Here is a 19,464-nt window from a genome sequence, read left to right as displayed (position 1 = left end):
TGTATTTTGCATAAAATACACGTGATGCCCTTCCACACTACTACAAAATTAAGACATCTTTACTGTAGATAAAAATGGCTACCCCACAATATACACACAAAACTGTTTTCTTAGGGGAATCAATAACATAATACATTTAACCAACATAAGAAAAACGTTTTATTAGTCAACTAACACGTTTATTTTTAACAAAAGCAATAATAAGATGCACTAACCATATTTATTTTATGTATATTTTCTATACATTACGTCACAATAAATCTGACCGTGTGTTTTTTTCCATTTCAGAGGTTCAATTCAATTATTATTATTATTATTTTTTTTTTTTAATACTGTATTCTAATTTTTTAAAATGGTGAACTTTGGATTTCCACTGGCTGGGAACCCAAATCGTCACAACTACAGAACCAATAATCAATAAATCTCACCGTGTGTGTGATTTCACTTGTGTTTCACTTTTGATTTGAAATAAAACAAATTGCTTAACAATATTTTAATTAATGTGTTGGAAGATAATGAAGGCACTTCAGGCACTTTACCAGGAGCGGTAACAGAATTCGCATTCAATCAACAGTAGCCATCGACTAACTCTCATGGCCAAGCACTCAAAACGCCTATTTTTTTTCTTTCATCTGAAATGTTTATTTGGTTTGTTACTTGATGTGAAAAGAAAGTGGAAATATAACTGTGCTGTCTAAATTGCACATTAAATTGAACAATATTTAACGTAATTTCACTTTGGTATAATAAATTCAATGAGAATTCAAAACTCTACTTTAAACCATGTTTATTGGTCATATATAAAATAAAGTAAACTGTTTATTGACAAACATACAGTATATACATCAATAAATTAAAAGAACATTAGACTGATGATGAAACAATAAATTCCATAATCACCAGTACTTTGTCATCATCACTTATGTATCTACAAAAAAACAAAACAATAATTTAGTAGAAGATAAATACTTACAAAGACTGTCACGTTTTCAGTATTTTCCCATAGAAAGAACAGTATAATAATTTATTACACCCCATACAGAAATAGTACAAAACACATAATTTCTTATTACAGGACTTTTTCTTAACAGGCTGCGTCATAGTCAAACAAACTCACTACTTCTCTATAACTTTAAACTGACCGTTATTTACTTTCAGACACAAATATATCCCAGCTTCAATGGATGTAATCTGACCAAATGATCACCATTAAATACACGTAGTTTGAAGGGAAAACTGAAAACAGAGAGATGAAAAAGAAGAAAACAGCAAAAGAAAAAAATGAAATGATTTGATGCTAGTGAAGGCCAGCAGAGGCAAAACAAACATTATTATTGATCAACACACCAAGCAAACGATCAAAGGAATGTTTGGTTCGTTTACTCTCATTGATCAACTTTGGAGGTGGGTGAAAGGCCTTTTCATCTGGACGTGTGATTGACTGCTCAGAGAAATAACTGAGTGACTACGCATCAATTGGCCCCACAGAATGGTAAGAAGTTATTGATAATCATTCTCTTCACAATCATCAGATGTTTTCAATGAGGGCCCAGTTAATTCCGTCTGTAAAACGTGTTATATTCGTCACTATTATTTCTTTTCCTGTGTCATAAAATATTTATGAATATGACTTAGGAGCGGCTGCCTGGGCTGGTGATGAAACACCTTCGTATTAGTAAGGTAAAACATCTACGCAGGAAGCAGTAAAACATGTCAAGCTCATGAAATATGTTACGGAAACCCTGTTTGATAATGCCTAATGGATGAACTCCATTCAAGATCACAAAACCAAGACCAAAAACACAACTAAGAAGCATTGCCTTTCAAACTTAAACTGGTAGAAAAATATTCTATTTTTCTTGTCTATGCACATTAATAAATACAATAATATGCTGCGGGGAAGCAAGATAAATCACAACACATAATCCAGATATAAACAAATAAATTGCAAAAACATTTGATACCCAGTCACATATTGTTAAACACTGTAAATATAAACTCTTTCACCTTGCCACATTACACTGAACCTGAACAATTTGACACAGGTGACAACAGCAGTACAGCTCCTGGGTGACAGCTCTACTTATGCCTTACACAGTTTGCATATTAAAAGACAACTAAACACCAGCTTGACACTGTTACACTCACAATGTATGGTATTCATCCTGAAGGTTGGCAAAGTGTGTTTAACGTGGAGAATTTTCACAAAACAGTTTCATCCTTTTTTTAAAAAAAGTACACCATATCAAACACAACAGTCAAAAACAGAATGGAGGTATTTAACAAGCGACTCGAGACAGATAGGAAAACACACAATTATGAGGAAGCAATACATTGAAAACAAAAACAAACTTGTAAAACGTATGGACATGATTTGCTTGTCTTCATCTGATGTCATTCTTGGCAGGTTTTTAATTTTTTAACCCCAAATTAAATTAAATATACATAAAAATGACTTCACATTTATCCTTTTTCTGGTGTTTTTTTTTTTTTTTTTTTTTGGAAGGATGCGACCCTTGCACACCAAGATTAGTCACAGTCTCCACTATTGAGAGCAGAACATAAAGCGAACAAAGAGTTGGAAAAAAAGCTGCATAAAAACCAAACATGCAAATTATGGCAAGTTCAGATGGTCCTGGAGCACACGTCGTAATGAGAGAACAAGCACAGTTACCAGCTGTGTCATCACTCGCCCTGAAATCAAACAAGTAGTACCCATCAAATATAGTTACGTTATAGTTTCCCCATCACATACACAGCACACAGCACACCACACGCTAATTCACGGCTACACACAAGTGCCTAGTCACTAGAGAAAGAACAAAGCTATTCAGTAGTTAAGCCACTTTTGGTACAATTGCAAAATAGAGAGAGACTGTATATCAAACTGATTTTGTTACCTTATTTTTCACAGGTCAATACAAACAATGCAAAGCTAATTGTCTTTATAAAATTGGAGACGCTACCATGTACGGACAATGATTATTTATTGTTATTTTTTCTTAGGAGATTACTTTTACTGTAAATCTTGTCAGTGACTCTTCATTTATGCGAATGCACATTTAAAAATAATAATAATTATGTCAATTATTTTCTAAACTGTGGGGAGACTGTACCAGCTTTGTTGAAACTTTCCTAAAGAACTATTCAAATAAGGGAAATGCATCAACAAAACAAATTTGTTAATACAGCACATGTACAAGTGCAAAATCACATGAATGCATGTCATTACAGTTTCTATTATTATTGTGACTACTTCACAGCTCATAGGACAATGCAGAGTTAAATGTCATAGACATTCAGACATTCAGTTAGATTATCCCATTGATCACAGGTACAACCAATTTTTTTATAAATCAAATTCCTCTTGAGTCCTCCCAACATCTTAATTAGTAGTCCACGTTACTTGCCCTTCCAAATTGTTTCTAGACGTATACACTACTTGTGGAGAATTACACATGTCAATATTTGTTTTCCAAAATTATACATCCTTAAAACTGCTGGGTTAAAAATTGGACCAACCCAGAAAATTGGGTCGATTTGAACCAACTTTGAAGTTGGGTCAATTGGGTCGGTCCAATGTCTTGACCCAAATTGGGTTAGCAATTTTAAGGGTTTGAATCTTATGTTTTTAATTTCTTTAACTGCTGGCTACCTGTGTAATCATAAAAAGTCAATTGTAACTCAGAAAAATGGGGAAGGGCAAATATGAGTGACAAGTGAAGAGTCTGAAATAAAAAGACAATTGAACAAACAAAGCAATCACGAATTTCACAGAATTCCTGATATTCAACAATTCACACACAGAGAACAAATTTTGAACCTCATGTGAATGACACCACGGTACAAAACAGTAAAAATACACGTAACACAATTGCGCGTCATATATATATTCCATCGTACTGATATGAAAAGGTTGCAACTGGATGGGACTCATCTGCAGCCAATGAAATGAGCAGGTCACATGAGATAGATGATCTAGCAGACTATTCTGTCCCTAAATCCATCACAGAAATGTTCCAATACCATCTGTTTGTTTAGCCACGGAATGGGAATGTTGGATCCTCACTACAACAGTTCATTGTTCATGATCAGTTCATGATCAACTTTAAATTGACTGATTCTTTGTTAGCAAGCACTGACTGCCTTCGTCAAGTCCTTCTCTGCCCTCGTGAACTGTGTCAAGTGAGTGCTGTGACACAAGGACAGTGAAGGAGGCGCGGCAAGCAGAGAAGAAGAAATTCTGAGACGCAGCTGAATTCCATCCCGACACACCTTTGTCAATCGAAACCTCCCTCAAGACCGTGCGTCTGTTTTGGACTTTACTATTGTGATGACACTCGTCGCCGTTGCCGCCTTCCCGGGTATGAGAGGACCAATGACGGATGACGCTCCCCCTCCTCCTCCCCCTCCGGCCCTGACTCCGACCCCTACAGTGGGGCTTCTCGCCACAGTCCTGGCAAAGGTCTGTAAAGCCTCGTACTTGGACCTGAGAGCGTCCAGCTCCAGGCGCATGGAAGCATTCTCATTGGCCAGTTTGTCCACTTCCTGTTGCAGCTGAGCCTTTTGCTTCTCCAGCTCTTCCTTCTGGGTAACTCTTTTTACCCGACAGCTGGCGGCGTAGCCCCGATTCTTCAGGGTGCGCCGCCTCTGCTTCAGTTGCAGGATCTCCTCCTTGGTGAGCCCCCGGAGATGCTGGTTAAGCTCCCGCACCGACATGGTCACCAGCTCGTCATCTGTCAAGCTGGTGCCATTCTCCCCCGGCTCTCGCTTCACCTTTATCGAGTAAGAAGGAATCCGATCAAATACAGTTCACTCAATCAAAAACAACAGTCTGAGCGATATACTGTTTAGGCATCGCAACATGGGTTAACAACATGGATGCTCATAATTGATCGTTAGTATGCTGCACTGCATACTGCCGTGCCCATTTACTGTTTAATAAATTGTCAAATTAGCTGCTGCTTTGCTGCTATGCTATGATGTCATATTATTCATGGAGCTATCACAGCAATGCTGTCTAAACACTCAGCAATGTAAATTCCAGCTTAATCAGGGTTTACTTGGTAAACCTGCCTGAACTGCACCACTTGGTGGATGTTCTCGCTCACCTTTAAGGCTTTATTTCCTTTGTTTGTCGTCGTCATGCCACAGGAGCCTTGCTCTTCTGAACAGACCTACACAAATGCAGAAATCAATACAACCGTTATCCACTATGTGTACAGAAGCTTGATTTAAAAAACAGGCCTTTATTAGTTTCATAATTATTGTTATTTGTGGTTCACTACCCACCAGACGAACCAAGTCCAATAGTACCTCTCAAGGACTGTTGTTTGGATATATAAAACGTTGCGCATCAATATCAGATTGCAAGAGTGAAAGTGACATGCAATATTTCTTAGAATTTCCCTGACTTCCTGTTTGGTGATCGTTACAGTGATAGTACCAACTGTCACGGAACAGAGCAGGGCCACCAAGTGCAGCTTGGACCAAGATTTATTGAAGGGGTAGTGGAGAACAGGATAACAGGTCTGGCAACAGACGGGGAGCATACAGGATAGCAACGTGGGCAACAGACGGGCAAAATACAGGAAAGCAACATGGGGTTAGGGTTAGGGTTCATCGTAAATGTTGCCGACGGAACGGGAGGGGCAGTAGATATGAGCTGTCTAGAGTACCGTTCATGCGGATGCCTTGACACCCACAGCTTTTGTTACGTTGAACTGCTTTTGGTTGGCTTCAGGCCAATCGCTAAGAAGTGAACTGAGAGAAGAGGAAGTGATAGAATTTGTGGGAAGGACTCCAGGGAGAAGCCAACTTACACTTTCATACGCCTTAGCAGTGTATGAGAAAGCAGCATATAAGAAAGCAGAGCTACGTAGTACTACATCAGACAGAAATACAAATGTCTAAAGATAACAGAAATAAACGCACAAAGCACTAATACGTGTCATTGCTTAAAGATGGAAACAAAAGACAAAAGCCTGGAGATAAAGAAGTCAACACAGGCGGGCAAAAGATGACATCAGCCCTCCAAGTACACATCTCCACAAGAGGATGCTTTGTGTTCGAGCGCGCGAGTCCATCTCTCATTTTTCAGACCTCCGTGTATGTGTGTGTGCGTGCATGCGTGTGCGTGTGTTCACTAAAGGGTGTCTCTTGTTGCTGCTCTGACCTAAGCGATCATCATGAGACCAGTCACGATGACTCAGCAGATTTCAGCTGGCAGCTCTTTCCTCTCTTTGCCGAGCAAATTTCATCTCACTTGCTATCAGGCCACCCTTTACTACACAATACATGACACACATCACTACCAAAAATGAAAAAACATTTTGCCTGCAGATGTTTGATAATCTTTACAAACACCATTGGGTTTCTTGAAAAGCACTATCAGTGTCATTCATATTCTTCTTCATCTTATTATTATTATTCTTAATTTGGCCCAGAAACATTGAGCAGTCAACCTCCCCCACAGTGCACTTCCGTCGCTGTGATGCTATAGATTCAATCGTTAAAAATAGCAGTAGATCAGAGAAAATGTGCATTACACGCACATACGTTGGATAGCCAGCGTACATTAAAGACAGAACCCACACAACTGTGCTACCGCTGCCACTATTAATGCCCATCATAATTTTTAACAGCTTTTCCCAATTCATCCACCTGCCACCAACATTATGACCACTTAAAGAAAGATTTTAATACTTTTGTTACGTCAATAAACTATATGAAAGAGTCGATATATACAGTATGATATAGTGTAGTTCTACAACACAGCAAAGTAGAACCACTATCTATCCGTGACGGTCAATCAAAACGGAGTATTATTGTGTTTGTAAAGGCGGAATTTTTGATGTAGCGGTAGCTCTCTCGAATTGTACATGCAGTGTGCTGGGATGCATTGTAGGCTCCCGCAGTTGGAGATGCATCATCATCATCACACAATAGATGGATCAAAGACATGAAGACTAAGGGTGCCTTTGGGGCTGGGGGTGGAGAGACGGTGGGGGATGTGAAAACAGAGAGGCAAAAAAATGAGGCGTTTTTACTGCCAGGCACAGGTTTATTTCCCCCGTGCCCAACCCCCAACCTCCATAACCCCCATCTACATACAAACAAAAAAGCATGCCAACACATTCCCCTGCCACCCTGCTCGGGGAGGCACAAGAATATCCACATGTTCCACTGCAAGAACCCAAACGTGCAAATGCGATCAAGTTAAACACAATACAGGCAACCGTTAAGAGGACCATACATATTTCGTTGAGACATCAGTGACTTGGAACAAGCCATATACGTAAGAGGGACATAAAAATGATGACCCTGTGAGCACTGAAAGGTCCCTTTGAGAACCACGCAGTAACTTTATCACACAAATGCATTTTTTACAATATTGCACTCATTTTTATTTATTATTTATTGAAGTTTAATACGTATTGATAATAAAATTATGTTTTTCTTCCAATTAATTTTATGTACATATTACCTCCCAGGGAAAGATTCAACTCATTTTTTTTTTGTCACTTGGCAATTGAGCCCTTTGCAACAATTTCTAGCTTTAGAGTTACCACCTCTGGTCTCTAGTTGGCGTATGTTGAGGTAAAGATGTCTGCTGTGGCACATGAAGATATCAGATATCATATTAAATTTAATTATAGCCCGGCAAACACGGCGCTATTATGGGTCTCTACGTCAAATAAGATACTGTATTTGAGCAAGTGTTGAATTTTGAAGTATTGAAGTACTTTATTTTTCATTGCCGTGTTGTCACTTGGTTACTTAGTGAGCATCATTGTACTAAATTCAATCAAAAACGAAAAAACAATGTAAAAAATAAGCTTCATGCCCCCATGAATGTATGATGCAGTAATGTACGATACATTATAATACATTTTTAATTGATATAGCGCTTTTACAATAGTTTCCGCCCTGACAAAGCGCTTTATAAAAACATCCGACCCTTTTCTGAACCGCTTGTCCTCAGGGAGGTCGCGGGTGTGCTGGTCCCTATCCCCAGTGGCAGTTCTACACTGAATTACTCCCTGCGTTAGACTATTTCCAAGCACTCCCCCGCCCCCAACGTAAAAAAACCCCATCACATTTTATTTTGCACAGATGTTTTTTTTAGAACCAAAATTTTAGAAACGCCCCTGTAATTGCAATTGAGCTTGCTATACGACAATTAAACTTTTTTACAGAACATCCCCCCATGAATTGTAAATTTATATAATCATGCCTTTATGTGCTAAACGTCATTAATGTAAATATCATATTAATGTACAAAATAATTTAATAAATAATCATAAGAAATAATAATTTAATAAATGTCATAAATGACATTAATCGGTCTTTCAAGGAAGCAGGAACGATTAGCTCCTTGGTAAGATTCTTAATTCTGTGCTTGGCACACTTCCAGTTATGATACAAAATACAGTTGTCACGAAAAATAGTTGTGCTAGCAAATGGCAAATGATTGTCTCTGAAACTAGCTTCAGATATGAACATTCCGTTAGCTAATCACGGAACAACGTTAACCCAAGGGAAATAAGTAGGCCTAATAACTGAATTTGTAACAGTCTTGCTGCAAAGCACAATCTTATAATCTTAACATTATATGTCATATTTGTCGAGTTAAAACCGAATTATAAATTGTAGCCTATAAGCAAAGCAAGGATAAGGGAAGGCAGAAAAATAACCTAAGCAGAATGGTAACAAACATAAAAGGTAGGCTCTATCACAAATTATTATTAGCCCTTAATTTACAGTGTTGGGAACTCGTGGCGCCCCCCCAAGTGCCATTAAAAAAAATAAAAATAAATAAAAAATAAAAAAGCCCCGTGCCGAAAACCACTACTGCCTATCCCAACTGACTTCGGGCAGTAGGCAGGGGACACCCTGAACTGGTTCCCAGCCAACTGGGAGAACATGCAAACTCCACACCGGAAGGCCAGAGCCGAAATTGAAATTGTAACTGTGAGCCGGGCATGCTAACCAGTTGACCACCATGACGTCTTATGAAAACATATAATAAGTATACAACAGAAAATATCACATAAAACATTAATTGGCCATATAAACATAACAATCTCTCCATATGCCATTTCGTTTGAAGTGGTTAGAGATAAAAGAGGAGAGATTCAAAGTCTCCTTTCACCAGTGGATCAAAGGCATCTGCTAGAGCTAAGTTTGAAAAGTAAACAATTAGCTGTAGAATCCATGCAAAAAAAAAAAAAAGGTTAATATATTCCATTTTAAACGATTCTCCACAATGTAAAACTATACAATGCATCCTATATAATTTGTACACAAGACTCTCTTACAATATCAGTTTTGTTTCAGGTCACAGCGCAGTCCATAAGATAAACATGAGCCCAGCGCAAGTCTAGCAAAAAAGCACAGTATGAGTGTGCACATGGGTAGAATTTTCATTTTTTTGTTATTCTCATAGACACATGCAGTTAAAATTGCCAATGTGGGAGTGAGTCCAGCTGATTTGCCTCTCGGCCAATGGTAGCGGGTCCTCTTTAACATCATCGGTTGAGAGGCAGGTGGTCTCCATGTCAGGTAATAAATCAACTCGCTGGAGTTCTTATAGGACACTGATGCGCAAAGTTTATACAGTAAGGAACTGCAAGATTTCCACTTGCAAGTGAAGCGGCACTCGGAGACATCCACCGTATACATTTTCAGAGCTCAGAATCAGTCTGCCTGCACCTATAGGTCAAGTTCACCAAAATGGCATCACACCATTGCGCCACAATTTAGACCTGCTTTCAGATGTTCTAATGTTTAGTCTACTTTCAGACACCATATTGAGTGTGCCGGGGTTGTGTAAAATAACATACACTCAGCATGGTGCAGCAGTCTGCCAGATTCACAATAAAACACGATAAAGAAGACTAACGCCTACATGAAGATCAAGATATGCCCATTTTTAAGCCTGAGCGCACGTGTGCTGTCTACGTAAATAGTGTCCTCAGGGCAGGAATGCAAATAACATAGTATGCATCATCTCCTTAATATCAATCGTATCAATTTTGTGTGGGTTTTTAAAAAAGCTTTTGAAGGTGGACATAATGTGCTATTGACGCAAAGGACACAAACACTTTGCTGTTCAGCAATTTGTGAAGGCGCACCACTCAGCACTATTTGATCATGTAATAATGTATCGTAGATTGCTACAAGTTTAACCATGTTGGGAAATAATTGTTTTGTATTGCACACACAAAAGAAGCTCTTTTTTAATAGACAAAAAAGGTGCCCGCCCTGCTGCGTAAAATTGTCTTGGACAGCACAGGTCATGTGTCACCTGGGTTAGGGATCATCTGCTGAGCAAGGCCATCGCCATTCATCTTGTGCTCGATAGTGGCGTCCTTCCCAAAGTGCATGTGGGGTGGTCGTGGTGCTGTGGTCAATGCCGCTCACCGCCACTCTTGCTACAACAGACAGCTTTTCTGCTGTGCTCGGCTGTATTTTTATGTAGCCACAGAAAGAACGCTGACGACTCAAGAGCGGAGCTGCTTATGGTTACCGCTGAAAGACAGCACACACAGAAACAAACATACAAACGCACACGCGCAAACAGATGACATGCCGTGGAGATAGGTAAACACAAGCGGAGATAAGACTGAGGAGAAAAGAGGTAAGAGAGGAGGTGATGCTGGAGGAGGTTGTGAAGGAGGACGGAAAGAACGCTGACGTCTCCAGAGCTGATTAGCGCTACAGCAGAGACATCACACCCACAGCTGAGGAAAATGCTGAGTATGGAGAGAGGACCGGCTGGGGGGTGCAAATGACAAGGGAGACAGAAAAGAACTTGAGCAGGGGGTGCAAGGCGGGGGGGGGTATAGGTAGGGATGGTACAGCAAGGGAGGAGGGGAGGAGGCAGAGGGGGTGGGAGGGTGTTTGGGGGAAAATGCATCCTCAACACATTTGTAAGAGCTTAGCTGTTGGGCACGGAGGTGGGTGGAGGGAGGATAGAGAGAACACCAGCAAGGGGAGGGGGGGTAGCGGCAGGGGGATTGGGGTCGGGGAGAAAAGAACTGAGCTCAGCAACGACCATGGCTAAAACCTCCAATTAGAAAAGTTCTGAAGCTGATCCAGTGCAACAAAACTACTATTGACCATCTGACACAAACATAACACAAAAAATCCTGGACCAGGTGAAACTGTGATAATCATAGACAGCAAAAGAATAAAGCACTGTGCACTAATTATTCCTCTTTGAGAAAAAAACATTTGCGCCAGGCCAATAACAACACGGAGCGAAATTTCTTAGAAAGCGTCTTCCAGTTGGTATTGTGCTCTAATTCAACCGCCACAGACACAGACATAAATAAACCTGAGGGCTTGCGAGCGTGGATGTACGCAAGCACAAACAAGTCAACACAGAGAAAATGATTAAGAATAGCTCGTTAGAGTGGTGCAGTGGCAAGTCTATATTTAGTTGGTAATCCCAGCATAACAACAAGTTGCCTGCAAGTGACTGAACAATCACTGAGTGGAGTAGGACGCTGAGATGACAAAAGACAAATGTAAAGAATTACAGATTTAACAGTTCACCTTGCCCGTGTTCAGAGGGAACAAACTTGCACTCATTGATCTACACTACACTATGTTGAGCAGGGAGTGTTGGCAAATAATTAACATTGAGCTCTGTAGAAAGGCTAATTGAGATTTAGGAATTAGATCAGCGATAATGGCAACTTGTGAGAGAGGGAATGGCCTCGCGGTAGAGATCATGAAAAGAGTGAGGAGGCCAACACAAGGATATATTTTCTGTTTTTAAATATTTGTGTGTGTATGGGGGGGTGCAAAAGAGGGCCGGAAGCTATTAAATGGGAAGATTGCAGGGTGTGGAAAAAGCGTGAAGAAATGGGGAGAGAAGCGGAAGACATGGGGAACATATTGGGACAAAGAAGACAAAGTAAAATGATTGTCCCATGAATGGCAATATGCACATACCATCCACAACATTAGGAACACTTGGGTAGCTGTTTGATGGGAACAACATAGTTGCGCTTTTTCAAAATTTCAGGGGCAAAATGGGACCATTTATAGGGGCAGTGTCGAACCCGGAAGGAACTCTGCTTCTGAGGAAAAGTCAGGGCTAGCCATGTTTTCTATCCATCCATTCATTTTCTATGTCGTCATTAATTATCACAGTCTTGTCTGTACTTGTCTGTATTGCTCATTTCCAAATAAATAGCACTAACTATTTGAGTTAAATTTAAAAAATATATATTTGAGACATTTATTTAAAAAAAAAAATTAATGTTCCCATTTGTTTTGGATTTTTTCCCTTGACTATACTGAATGCAAACTGAACTGTGAACTTTAGTTTTTGGAGTACGGTTCTAGCAATAAAACATTTATTTGGTTTTACTGTTCCAACCAGACCCCTGAGCATAGCTCAAGCTATGAAGTTGCCTGTCATAAAAACAAGTATGCCACAATAGTTTTTGTCACGTCAAAATATCATTAATGACTGGCACGAGGAACATATGTCCCTCAGTTTGGTTTATCTGTTTTCGGGGTCAAGAGTGACCAAGCATGGAACAAAATACGTAATGTGAGTGACCTCCGTTAGTTTGTTATGATATTAGATCGTAAGTTAATTAGTTGAATAGTACATTAGTAGGATTACGTAAAGTCTACATAAGCTGCATCCATTCGTGTTCTATGCCCCAGTGAGTTGACTTTGAGCGAGAAGCAGGGCTCACCTTAGATTTGTTTCCAGTCACACTTAAACTCACCATGTAAAGAAAGGAAAAGAAAAACAGAAAATGCTGCATGCTGCAAATGTTTACCCGACTTTTGATAGGCATGACGCACACCTACAGGACTAGAGTGGAACAGTATCGCTTCGCACATCAAAGGTCAATGGGACACATTTGGATCGTCTTGCCTTTGTGGATGTCTGTAATCTACTAGCCAGTAAATGTAGAGAAGGAATAATCACTGTCTCAAGAGTTTAAATCGAGTTATCTGTGTGTGCAAGATGGTTAAGAGTGCATGAGCCAGTGATTGTGCAAAGTGAGTTATTAAAAGTGAGGAAAAAGTCCTGGCGTCAACACGATTTTCCCATTGCAGGTAGTAAGTCGGAGTGTGATGATTATTTTCCCAACACAAGCAAAAAAAAATGCATCGTCAGACTGTTGAGCCCTGGCTCTGCTTTTTTTTTTTCAGAAGAGAAAATCATCCTTGGTCAAACTGGTTCTCATTTGGCTTGTACAATCAGAGGGCCACAAGGAAAACATAAGTGACAAGTAAAAGCAAGTAAAATGATGTTCATCCAGTTGAAAACAATTTAGTTTGACATAGTATCCTACCCGTCCTAATTAAGGTATACCATTTAATGCCACTATTTTGGGATTGCAAAGCCAAATTTGGAATTTTATGATGTCTATTCTTGCATATAGCAAGTTAAGATTGTTTTCCTTGTCACATAAGGAGAAGCTGTCTACTCAGATTGCATTCGTCAGGGGTGTCAAACTCATTTTTGTCGCGAGCCGCATCGTACTCATAGTTTCACTCGGAGTGCCATTATGATTGTCAATGTCTTCTATATACAGTATAGGCTACAAACCAAACTGATTAATAACTACTTTTGAAATCGGAGACTAGTAAAAAACTGTTCAAATGTTTTAAAAAGACAAATGGTAATAAAAATTGCAAACAATATTTCTAATTTTTATTTTTTTTTAAGTGAAAACAATTTGTAATTTTAGTAATGACACAAAGTCAATGCAAAATTTGTCTTTGCGGGCCACATAAAATGATGTGACGGGCCATATATGGCCCCCGGGCCTTGAGTTTGACACCAATGGCATTAGTTGTGTAAGCTTCTGTATGAACTCATAAGTGCAATAATGACATTCTATTATTACACTGCCGTAGTGCAGAGCTCCCAGTAGAGCTGTGAAGTGCATCTGTCACTCTGTGCTCTCTGTTGACAAGTGTGCAGTTCGGAAATAGAGCACATGCTCATCTCAGAAAGTGTACACATGAGCGTACAGTTTGTAGCTGGCCTAGTTCCTCTTGAGCTGTGAGGTTGAATGTCACCAGGAGGTTGCATGTGTGGCCAACGGACAGTTGCTACTCAAGTGTGATGCATGTTGTCGGGTATTCAAACAAAAAAAAATCCATCTGTCTGTCGTCTGTCGGACTTTTAAGGTTGCAAATCTATTGCCGCTTGTTCAACGAGTTATTTAAGATTCATCAGACAAGAGATTACGACTACTGATGGTATTAGATGATTGTTTATTTTTAATTTGTCATCTTCCGTGAACTAGAAAGTCATCTGTTAAAGTAAACTATTACCAAGTAAATAGAAATGTTCCTCTCTAAAAGTGTGTTAGTCTTACTTTTGTTAGGAGCTAAGCCTTGGCTTGATTTGCTACACTACAGTATTTGTCAGCATCGCAAGGTGAATATGTCAATGCCGAAATTAACTATTTGCAGTAATTCCCATTTAACAAGATGCAACAAAACATACTAACTGCAGATGACAAAATTGAATCTTGTTATAACATTTAAAGAGGACAATTAAGAATGTGCTTTGTTGCAAGTCCCCCCAGAACTGTTGATGCGCTTGCTTTTCTTTTCTTTGCTCTCTGAACTTGATACAATATGTGCACGTTTCCAAATAAGGACGGTTCATGAATTCCAAGCACAATTCTGGTATCGTCACACTGCAGTCAGAAATGCGCAAGATGATGCAACTGGTAGAAAATCACTCGTACAGATGCTTGTGTGACCGACACCTTGCATCTCAAACGCTACACGCCATTCCTAATACTGAAGCGTTGCATGAAAAGCAAAGGCAATAAGGTGGTTCGGAACACTTCTCTGTGCGAACAATCTTATTTACAAAGTGAATGCCGGAGCTCTTGGAAGAAAACCATTAGAGGTGCCAAACATGAGCACAGATTGTAGCGTGATTACTGATAAATAGAAGCTGCTTTGTATAATTGGTACCTTGAATTCGCCGCAGACATTTCAGCACTGGAGGTTGGATCAGTAAAACAAGTGGCTTCACCTCAACTAAGCCAGTTTTCAGGTTCTTAACCACACTTAGTTTATGTTGCATTTGTTTTTATTTCTCCTCGGGGAGGTAAACACCTTTGGAGTTTGGGCTGATTTAACACACACAGCAAGGAGACACATCTTACAGCTCATTCGCCCCCCCCCCCCCCCAAAAAAAAAATAAAAATCCAACAACGGTGGAGCATAGAGATGATTATGCACGAGATCTGCTTACACCATATTTCATCATTACCGTTGGGGGGGAGAAAGAAAGACTCAACTATTGATCTGCCCAAATGCTTTCCCCTCACATACTCCCTGCGCTTCTTCTGTCTTTTATTCTTCTTCTTTTACTTCCACTTCACTCCAAGTAGACTTTTATAAAATGGAGCCGATAGTAGCAAAATAAATAAAGATCCACAACACATACAGCCATTCAAATTTACAAATACACCCGTCCAAGGTGAACATGGTATTATGAGCAAATCTATTACAAGACACTACCAGTAATTGCAAAGCGAAAGTATGGTGATGACCACAGAAATGGAAATTATTTCTAAAAGCGGTACATGGGGGATTGTAGTTTTTATTATTGTATTTATTAATTTTATTACCGACTATTTCATTTTATTTATAGCTATGCAATTATATTTTTGTGGCATTTATTTTTGTTCGTAAAATACAAACTGAGGAGTTTTGCACATTGCTGTAAGCAGTTGTTTTTTTAAATAAAAAATTATACACCAGGCGACACTTTTTATTTATTAGTATTTTAATTGATTGCTACAGTGATTTTACGATAAATAAACAGATGTAATTAGTTGACCATTTGACGCTTTATCACTTGGAATAATGACATTTAACCCCAGTCCTCTCTGTAGGGTAACACTTCTGCAATAACTTTATAGTAGGTCTATCAATGAACCCTAATCAATAGTATTGGCAGAAATAAAGTGCTGCAAAATCAAATTTTGCTCAAGACACTATGTGGGCCAGTCGGCTGTGCTCTACGTGTGGATGTCTCTTACACACAAAGTCACACACGCACAGACACACACACACACACACACACACACATGCACACCCACACACGTACACACACACACGCACACGGGACAAGTCAAAGAAACTCGCTGTGGTAAGTAACAAGTGAAAACGCCATCTGTCAAGCGAGGGAGCATTTGCTTTGCCTCAGCATTTTCAGGGGAATGCCTTGAAGACAAAAAGGTCCTTGTTCTCAATCTCTCCGCAAATCCCATCTCTCATTCTTCCTTCATCCCCCTTGCTCCACGCGCTTTTGCCGCCGCTCCGCCACCATCAGCAAAGTTGCACACATAAGCATTGGTCAGCGTTCAATTACTGCGAACACCAGGGAAGGATGGGGAAAGTACTTGACAGAGAAATGCACTTCAAGCACTGATTAAATACTGATACCAAGTATAAAAAGCTTAGCCCCTAGGTTGTGTGTGTGTGCGCCTGTGCGTTGTGTGTATGTGAGTGAGAGAGAAAGGAGGGGGAGGGGGGGCACGTTTCTATCCAATACTGATACAACTATTTCATCATTATGACCCTCTATTACAGTACTTGCCAACTTGCTTACTACATACTTTTGATACTCTCTGCAGAGTGCTGACTCTAACTAAAGCTGCTGATTTGGAATCATTAGGGGGTGAAGTTTCAGTTTTCTTAGGTCCACAGAGCTTCCCTATTACTCTTGAGTTGCAATGCGCACAGGTTGCAACCCGTCAGCAGGTAATGCAATAATCATAAGTCAATAAGGAGGAAGCGCTCACTTGCAACACCCAAGAGATAATTGCTTTATATTTCTAGATATTTCATTATTAATTTTGATATATTACTAGCCAGGCTGGGTTAATGAACTTCATTAGCGATTCATCTATTTCCAAGACTGGTTATCCTTTCGGGGTCAACTGGGAGCTATAGCTTATGCCAGCTGCCTTTGGGTAAAAGGATTGGACTGGTCAGTCTCAGGGCACAAACAGCGGCAGATTATTCACATTCATCGCATCAACCAATCACTAAGCGGGAATTGAATACACACAGACGTTCAGAAGAGTGGACCACGATCCCATCGCTAACCTTGACCTCTGCCAAGTTTTGCCTAAATATGACAGGCACACTTTAAACATGATATTATCTTGTTTGCGACAATAGGTAGTCTTCCTAGGAAACCAGTAAGGAATGTATTTTCCTTGAAAATCACTTTAAATGTTCTGAGAGACATCATCAGGTGTTCTGTTGAAAGTAACCAATTTCACTCAATTCAGATGTCAAACATTTTACACCAAGCACAACCTAAAAAAAAATTCCCAAAGTGCCGCCAGCAACAGTGGCGTAGTTTATAGAAATGTTCATTAAAACCAAGGTAAGTATAAGTATGGCACTGTAAGACTTGAGTATTGGAAAAACAAAAAACTCAAGACTAAATTGACACATATTGCTGAGATAAAAATGGCGTCTGTGTTTAAAAACACGCAGGAAATTTCAAAATACAACCGAACTGTATTTACTTTAACAAGTTCAATGTATGGCATTTTTTTCCTATGAAAATTGTGCAGTTCGTACATTGAATTTTGCGATTATTTTGAATACCACTCTCGCACAGACTTTTTTAATTCATTTCCTCAAAAACGTAATGTACTATGTTGAGTGAAATGCTGGCGACATATAGTGACAAGTAGAACAATTAGATGATTTTCCGCTCCCAACTCACAACACGGAGATTTTTCGAAGGTAAAATACGCGCTTGGGCTCAATAAGTGTAGGCAAAAACAGAGATCAAAGTTACTCGTAATCTTAAAATCCATGGAAAATAAGCGTCACGTTCCTCCTCATCGCGATGGGCGGGTGCACTTGTTTGCAAGGCCCCCAATAGAAAGCGAACGCTTTTCCCTCGCTTAGACCTTTGTCCGCCCGCCTCCCACCCGCCGGTGCCATGTTGCCATGGTTCCCCTCGTGCCTCTTCTTTAACGTTCACAAATAAACCCGACGTGATCAATCAGCCTCAAAAAGCGCGAACCGGACCGCCGAAACGAGACGAGACGCGACAAGGCGAGGTGTCTCCACCGCGTTTTGTTCAACATTCCTCCGGGTAGGAAGAAAGAGGCCCGTCGGAGGGCACAAAGCAAATGTCAAAACACGCACGAGGCAAGGCAGCGAGCGCCGCTCCATGGCTCTCCCAAGCTAGCTGCCGTCATGAATTAAACTTAAAGTGTGAAGCCGAGCATGAGGAAAGTAGAATACATTGACAGCCAAATAATACCAAACAAAACAGTTGATTTGGCGCGACGTGTACCTGCGAACAAGCGCTGGCCATGCAGCCGCTTTCAGCACCTCCGCGCGGGGACAGTCGGCGAGGCGAGTTCCGTCCGCGCTCTCCGTCTTCCGACTTGTTACTTAACACATTTCTCGACTTTCCCCCTTGTAGCTACACACGTCTAATGGCTTGCAGACAGGCGTCACCCCCGCCGACCTTTGCTGTCAACGTGCCCTCGCCCTTCTCATTCCGACACATTGCTTCTTCTTTCCAAGGTTGCCAGTCACATCGTGCACATCGTGCTCCCCCTTTGTCCGTATTGTGGAATCACCGCTCAGAGCCGCTCGCACGGTCCCGACTGGACGACAGACGGGCGGCCAGCCGAGCCGACCAGCCGGGTCGTGATGATTCAGCGCTTCTACGGGGGCGGGGTGGCTTTTAAAACAACAGCTCGACGCCGCGCGCACTCAGCCAAACAAGGCCACTTTTATTCAGCACTTTGTGGAGATTTCAAGTTGGGATTTGAACTGCTGACTCACCAGAAGTGGAAACCGCACCGGCGCCGTCCGTCCGTCCGTCCGTCCGCCCGCCCCCGACCCTCGATGGCCGGCGTTGGCCGACGGTTGAAGGTGCTCAAATGATCGGAGCGAAAAGGAAGGAGCAACGTTTGGCCCCTCTCCTTCGCTTGTGTCACACCGCCCGTGTGCTGTATCCACTCCTTCCTCGCTTGTTTCGGTCTGGGCTCAGGCGAGCGACTCAAGTGATGTTTAGATCACATGGTTTCCATTCATGAAGACGCTACGTAACCCGCATTTAAAGAGACACGGCCCACTACTACGAACAACAACAACACTCGAGTCACAAGTGGAGGATTAAGTGGAGGATTTCCTTTCTGCAAATTCGGTTACCAAGAGAGAATGCAGCCTATGTTATCTCACACTTGCTGACTGGTTTTATCCTATAACTCAGAAAAACACAAAATTCTAAAATTAGTCACGAGAATTATCCTTGCAAATACAATTACTTACTTTTTGTTGGTTCTGTTCTGTACAGTATTTTTTATGACGTTTTACATCCCTACATTTTAAAGCTCATTGTTTTCAACCTCTGCAAATAACAAAAAGACAGAAAAAAAGGACAGAAAACAACCCTAATTGATT

General features: G+C 40.6%; 1 protein-coding gene across 5 annotated transcripts; it reads right to left on the bottom strand.

The window, feature by feature from the left end:
* Nucleotides 1-770: 770 nt before the first annotated feature.
* mafgb (v-maf avian musculoaponeurotic fibrosarcoma oncogene homolog Gb) lies at nt 771-19,118 on the bottom strand. Of its 5 annotated transcripts, none has more exons than XM_068650623.1 (4): nt 18,844-19,118; nt 10,310-10,533; nt 5,112-5,177; nt 771-4,776 (listed from the first exon to the last, which is right to left on the bottom strand). In XM_068650623.1, exons 3-4 carry the CDS (start codon nt 5,145-5,147, stop codon nt 4,297-4,299), a joined length of 516 nt encoding a protein of 171 aa, XP_068506724.1. In that variant the 5' UTR covers nt 5,148-5,177; nt 10,310-10,533; nt 18,844-19,118; the 3' UTR covers nt 771-4,296. The 5 variants fall into 5 exon arrangements, with proteins under 5 accessions (XP_068506724.1, XP_049575860.1, XP_049575858.1 ...); XM_049719903.2 differs by lacking the exon at nt 18,844-19,118 and adding an exon at nt 18,344-18,830; XM_049719901.2 differs by lacking the exon at nt 10,310-10,533.
* Nucleotides 19,119-19,464: the final 346 nt, after the last annotated feature.

Source organism: Syngnathus scovelli, chromosome 5, assembly GCF_024217435.2.
Source record: "Syngnathus scovelli strain Florida chromosome 5, RoL_Ssco_1.2, whole genome shotgun sequence".
Lineage (NCBI taxonomy): Eukaryota > Metazoa > Chordata > Actinopteri > Syngnathiformes > Syngnathidae > Syngnathus > Syngnathus scovelli.
Note: the sequence above shows the minus strand (reverse complement) of the source record. Positions and strands in the feature narration are given on the sequence as shown.

What these genes read in the sequence shown, in the direction of transcription:
- mafgb (XM_049719900.2), bottom strand. Translation starts at nt 18,364, where the DNA reads ATGGCCAGCGCTTGTTCGCAG. An exon ending in TGGCCAGCGCTTGTTCGCAG is followed by an intron (nt 5,178 to 18,343) that starts GTACACGTCGCG and finishes GCATTTGTGTAG; the next exon opens with GTCTGTTCAGAAGAGCAAGG. An exon ending in AAGGAAATAAAGCCTTAAAG is followed by an intron (nt 4,777 to 5,111) that starts GTGAGCGAGAAC and finishes TACTCGATAAAG; the next exon opens with GTGAAGCGAGAGCCGGGGGA.